The following is a 6,021-nucleotide window of genomic DNA, read 5'->3' as shown; positions in this document are numbered from 1 at the left end:
TTGTCGATATTTGGCATTAAAGTAATAATTGCATACAACACACATCACAGTGTCTATTGCCAGATTAATAATAATATTCTCAAATTAAAATAGCAGTAGTTGATATAAGCGATATTTAAGATTTTGAGTGATGCTCGGTTTACATTGTACCACAAAGACATTCGATTTAACCTTTTTGACTACGTTTGAATGAATGAATGTTTTCACAGCATGCATTATGTTCATCGGTTTCAAATGAAAATTTTAAATAAAAATACAGTATAACATATTACTTTTAATTTCTCATTATAGCGAGCCATTGCGGTACACCATTGTATAATTTATTTTAAAATTCCTGAGATGTCAAGTTTCAAAACAGGTTTTTACAAAATGACAGGTATTTTTCAATTGTCTTTACAAAACAGTATTTCATCGAAACTTATGAAACAATTTAATATTCTGGTAAATCGATCTATTTTATGTTTAAAGAACAAGATTCGCAACATTTACAAACACTTGGTGAACTTGTATGATTGCTTTGATAAGTGATACGTTTTTATATTTATTCATGTTAGTATACAAATGCAGATTTCCCACTGTAAAAATAAACATGGGGAGAGTATAGAATTGTGGGTTATCGGTAAATTGATTATTCTGTACATTTCACAAACTGAATGACACGAAATATAATACCAGTGGTTTAATTTATTAAAATGCTTATACACACATTATTGTGTTTGACATGCAGGCATTACCGGTATTTGTGTAGTATGTTTTGGCTATATTGCTATTGTTGTTTTTAAATGTGCACACAAAACGTAATTATATTATAAAAAATCGTTTCATTATGAGTACCTTATAATTAGTATGGATTATAAAACAGCTTAGCTATAAAGTACGTGGCGCTTAAATAAACTACATGTTTATATATCAAGCAAATTATAGGGATCCTTTTATCTTTATTTATAAATCGTTATCTGTATTTATTCTCAGAAAAAAACCACTTTCTTATCTTTTACGCAGTATGTGAAACGAGATTAAATCAGATGTAACGACGTTTAGTTTACATTTAAGTATGCGACAGCGTGGAACGGCAACTCTGCAGAGTGATATTCGAAATACATTTAATAATACTTTTCTTTTCAGATTCGATTCAATGCGGAAGTATAAGCAGATATGCGCAGTAAGGAAAACAAATCCATGATTAATTAAATGAATAAAAAAGAACTATCGGCAGTTCGGAATGTAACTCCAGTTATATTAGATAATCTGGATGTAAAACATATCATTCCTTATCTGATACAGAATGGATTAGTGAGTCAGAGTACCACAGAAGAATTGTTGGAACTGAATGAGACAAGACGGTCTAAATGTAAGAGGTTTCTGAATTACATTTTATCAGTTGACAGCAAGTGTACATTTGAAGATCTTCTTAGTGCTTTGAGGTTTAAAAATGTGCATAGTTTTATTGCAGATCAGTTACAGCATGCTTTTGAAACAACTGTGGATATTATTACTGATAAACCAGAACAAAACGAGGGTGTACATTCAACAACACTGATAGATGAGAAGCGATGCAATGAAATGCTAACTAAAAACGTTCCTCGGATCCCAATATCATCAAGAAAGAGCCTATGTGCTGTTTCAGTAATGCTAAAACGATTAAGCCATAATGCGGAGTTTGACAAATTACATGAGATAGCGAACACTATAAAAAGAGCATATTACACAAACCGAATGAAAAATAATGTACAAGTAACTGGCAAAATGTGTTTAGCCGACATGCATTTTGTGTCTTTGGAGGCATTACTTAGCCTGAGACGTGAGAAGTATATTGACTCTGAAGATCCAAGTGACTTTTTCAAAGAAATGATAGAGTTGATACCATTTACAAAAGATCCGAAAATAAGTAGCATGGTATACTTAGCAAGGCATAGTATCTTTTTATTTTGATCAGTTTCAATTATGAAGTAATTGATTATCATCAGGCACACATCACACCCAGCTTTTAGCAGTGATATTGCAATTGTTCATTTTTACGCCCCCCCCCCCCCCTGCACCCGTGGTTTAAAGTAAAAGGGGTATACAGGAAACGTCGTGGATATCTGTATGTCCGTCTGTCTGTTTGTCTGTTGTCCACATGGGATCTTGTACACTTTTCGAAGTTTACAATTCAGGAGGTGTTCCTGATGACATAAATTTGTGGATTTTCGGTACGTATAGTCCTTCGTTAACAATTACAAACGTTATGTCCCTTCATGCTAACTAAGACTTTCTGTAAAATTAGTTTTGTTATAATAGTCTTTGTTCGAAACAAAATGCTTTTTCTGAAAATACAGAAACTGCAACATTCAGATGTATGTTACATTCGATATTAGCTCTGTTTATAGTTCCAACAAATCATGAAACACGGCCAAACGCATGATTACAAAAATATATGTATAAAGACTTATGTAGCAAAAGAACATGAACACTCTGTGTCTCTGAAAAAAGGTCTAAACAGGTGTTATGTCACATGTAATTTCGGTTCTTACAAACTTTGTTGAAATGCCCCTCTGCCACGCACCACGATCCGATTTTTTTATTGGTAAAACCTGCTACAAACTAGTTCATACGGCGTCGTGGGGTATTTGTCAGTTATGTCATAGTTTCTTATCTAGTTTAAAATAGTATCCTTAAAGCGAAGAAACAGTATATTTATATCATTTATATAACATATAATGCAGATAGTTTTGTGTGTGCATTGAGAATATAATATGTCAAGTACAATTTTATCCAGCCCAACTAATTTACCCTAAATGAATTAACTTTCATAAATAAGTGTTTCGGTAAAGGAAAACACAAATGAGGATAAATTATAATAACGTATACATTTGCCATCATTATAATCAACATTTTAGCGAATTGGTACCATTTCAAACATAACTGGTAGGCAGCATGGTGTATCTGGCATGATATATTATCGACTTTGTGTTAACATTTAACACAAACAAAACTCACTATAAAGTAAATAACATTTATAAAATAAAACACAAGTTTAATTGTTACCATTATTGCAAAACAAAAGGCTATGCTATATAAAACATTTACTATAATTTTCGGATGGGGGTACGAACACTCTGTAATTTAAACACTTTTTGCTTTTCACTAAATGTTGTTTAAACAATTCGAGACTTCTCAAACATTCCGAGAAGCCATTCATTTTTCATGAATACATATAAATGAAATTACATATGAACTATTTACTTTCATCTTTGTTTAGATCCATATGCATGTTTGTCTTATTGCTTATGTTGTTGAAGATGAGCTGTACATTGTTAAATCTATAAATAAACTTTCTGCAGATTATCTGTACATGCTTATGTCTATAAATAAACTTTCGGTTTCCGTTTCTGTTTTCAAAGAAAATAACGATACCCGAATTATTTTTCTTTTGCAGGCGCGGTTCAGCTTTGGCGATGGATACCCAAAACGCTCATGCACTTGACGATGGTTTGTCATACTTGCAATTCGCAAAGGAACATGCCGAAGACATTTTACCTGGTAAAGACACGGGCATGGTGTATTACATAGAGACAAATCTACTTTTCGAGAAATACGAAACCAATCCTTCTAACGAAATGAAAAGTAAACTTTTGAATACCATTCAAATAGCTATAAGTCAGTTTGCTGAGGAAAGCGAAGATGTACAGCGTGATTTTAAGAGACAGCTCATGATTAAAATGGCGTATTGTTACCTGGGATTAGGGCTATTTGGAAAAAGAATCGACAATGTTGCAGTAGAGGGCTGTGATATCACGAAAGCAAAGAATGTTATCGATTTTATTGAAACGGAAATATGGCATGGAATAGAAAAGCGGCGACAGATGTTGTTTTTTCACGTGAAAGCAGAATATTATCGACAAATCGATAATGTTGCCCAATCCCGTATGTATGCCCGAAAGGCCAACCGCCTGGCAGAAAAATATAACTGGACGAAGGAATTGCCGAACATTTCCTCTTTGTTGAACAGACTTGGTTCGCATGCCAAGCAAACTGAGGCAACGGAAGGAGACATTTATAAGATGTTAGAAGACGTTATTTCAGGTGAAATTTCAAATAAAATATCGGTGCAAACTAACACTGACAACAAGTAACTAGAATATCGATGGTGTTTGCCATTGTAGTATACCATTGTCCTTTAAGATAAACTTAATAGACACGTTCAATGTAATAAACTAAATCCGTTTATTATTTTGCTGAAATAAAGTTAAATTATATATATTTGTTGGAGTTGTTTGTTTAGATATCAACTGTATTTTAATTTTGGTTAGACCAGAGTTTAGATTAGTCGAAAAAAAAAACACGTAGATATTTATATTTTTATGTATGTACAATTACCGGTAGACAGCACTCGAAGAATTTCTGATTTCCAAGATTTGCATAGTTAACGCCTTCTTTATATGTTCTTCGCTGGCCATAAGCACATCGCTATCAGACTATGTGATAATGCTGTTGTTGTTTTTAAATATTAATCGATGCAAATTAATGTTCTTTCACTAAAGTTACTAACTGATATAAAACTCTTTCAACAAACATGTGTTACATTATGTTTGAAGTTTCATATTTCATGTATTTTTTGCCCGATAAGTTCTAGTGTAATTCAATTAACAAGGTACGAGATATAAAATCTTACGCCGGCTGCTCTAATCATTTATTTACCAATATTAAACACGTATCATATATAGCATCGCGATTGAAATTGGACAATGGTTTTGTATAGTTCTTTGGGATCCAGTCGATTGATTGTCCTCGTGAGAATGAAAAAGAATGTTTTTATGATAAAAAAATGTTACGAATATGTGTTTTAAATAAGTACTAATGTTTTTAATGTGCTTTTAATGTAATAGTTAATGTGAAAATAACAATACACATCCAATCAGATAATAGCATTTGTTCACACACAATTTTTACAATAAAAATGTTCGTTCTAAATAATTGGCTAAAACAACGGCGTATTTTATAGACCATTATAATGATACGTTAACATATACAGTGAAGTCATATCTATGTACATTTACTGATGCAATATTAGTTTTATCTAAAACATATTTCTCATTTCGTTTAAGAAATGTAGCCTAATTGTCTTAACTTATTGTTAAAATTTACAAAATCTAGCAAGCTGTATGATAAACATTCCTTAAATTGCGAAAACAAGATATTATTTTCGCTTATGCATGAACGATTTTCATTTTTTAAATAAATTACTATTGTTATGTTCAATTAAACGTTTGCACAAATATCACCATGCAAGAGTAAGATTAATGTGTCATTAAAAAAATTCGAGGAAATTTCTAGGTCAGGCAAATTAAAATACCATATCAAAATATAAGTCGTCAACTGATAGCACGAGGACACAAACACTTGTTCTAAATTTGTTTAATTCAATATCAGCAAGTAAAAATCTCGTCATTCCTTTTGTAAAAAAGTAGCATTTGGTTGATTAGTTGAATCATTTCTTAATAGTAAGTATATATCAACACATGCGGAATCATATAACACTTAACGTGTATTACTGAATAATTTAAATATCTTTTACAGATTTTCGTTCTATGCACTTGTTATAATACATACCAGTCTGCTAAATAAAGTTTGGACATAAATGTCTAAACACATAAAATTTATAGTCTGACTAAGGCTTGATCATACTTTATCTGGAACATTTGAGTGAATCTTAACAGGTTCTTAGGAGGAATTCTTGGAACTTGTTGCTCTCTTTTGGTAATTACTCGTTTCAACAATCTTATATACATGCATTTTATGGTTATTATCATCACACTTAGTAAGCCTGTATACCATGGTCGCTTCGAATTGCAGCCTTAGTGGACTGGTGAACGTTTGGGGTGCGTTAACTATGTTGTGAACATTTCACTAAAACATAAACTTTTCTTCCTTCGTCATCACACAGATGACGGGTTCCTTAGAAGCGAATGACATCTCGATTATTTATTTTCTCGGGATAGGAAATTCTTAAATAAAGGAAATGCAAGGTAAATTCTCTGA

At 32.0% G+C, this 6,021-nt stretch overlaps 1 protein-coding gene across 1 annotated transcript; it reads left to right on the top strand.

The window, feature by feature from the left end:
- Positions 1-1,011: 1,011 nt before the first annotated feature.
- On the top strand, positions 1,012-4,554 carry LOC127878737 (uncharacterized). The gene is made up of 2 exons (XM_052425267.1): positions 1,012-1,915; positions 3,358-4,554. Exons 1-2 carry the CDS (start codon positions 1,192-1,194, stop codon positions 4,113-4,115), a joined length of 1,482 nt encoding a protein of 493 aa, XP_052281227.1. The 5' UTR covers positions 1,012-1,191; the 3' UTR covers positions 4,116-4,554.
- The last annotated feature ends 1,467 nt before the right edge of the window (positions 4,555-6,021 follow it).

The sequence above is a fragment of the Dreissena polymorpha genome, chromosome 4 (assembly GCF_020536995.1).
Source record: "Dreissena polymorpha isolate Duluth1 chromosome 4, UMN_Dpol_1.0, whole genome shotgun sequence".
NCBI lineage: Eukaryota > Metazoa > Mollusca > Bivalvia > Myida > Dreissenidae > Dreissena > Dreissena polymorpha.
Note: the sequence above shows the minus strand (reverse complement) of the source record. Positions and strands in the feature narration are given on the sequence as shown.

Bases quoted from the DNA above. Each gene is read 5' to 3' on its own strand.
- LOC127878737 (XM_052425267.1), top strand. From the start codon at position 1,192: ATGAATAAAAAAGAACTATCGGCAGTTCGGAATGTAACTCCAGTTATA. The intron at 1,916-3,357 runs GTATCTTTTTAT...TATAAATAAACT, and splicing joins GGTATACTTAGCAAGGCATA to TTCGGTTTCCGTTTCTGTTT.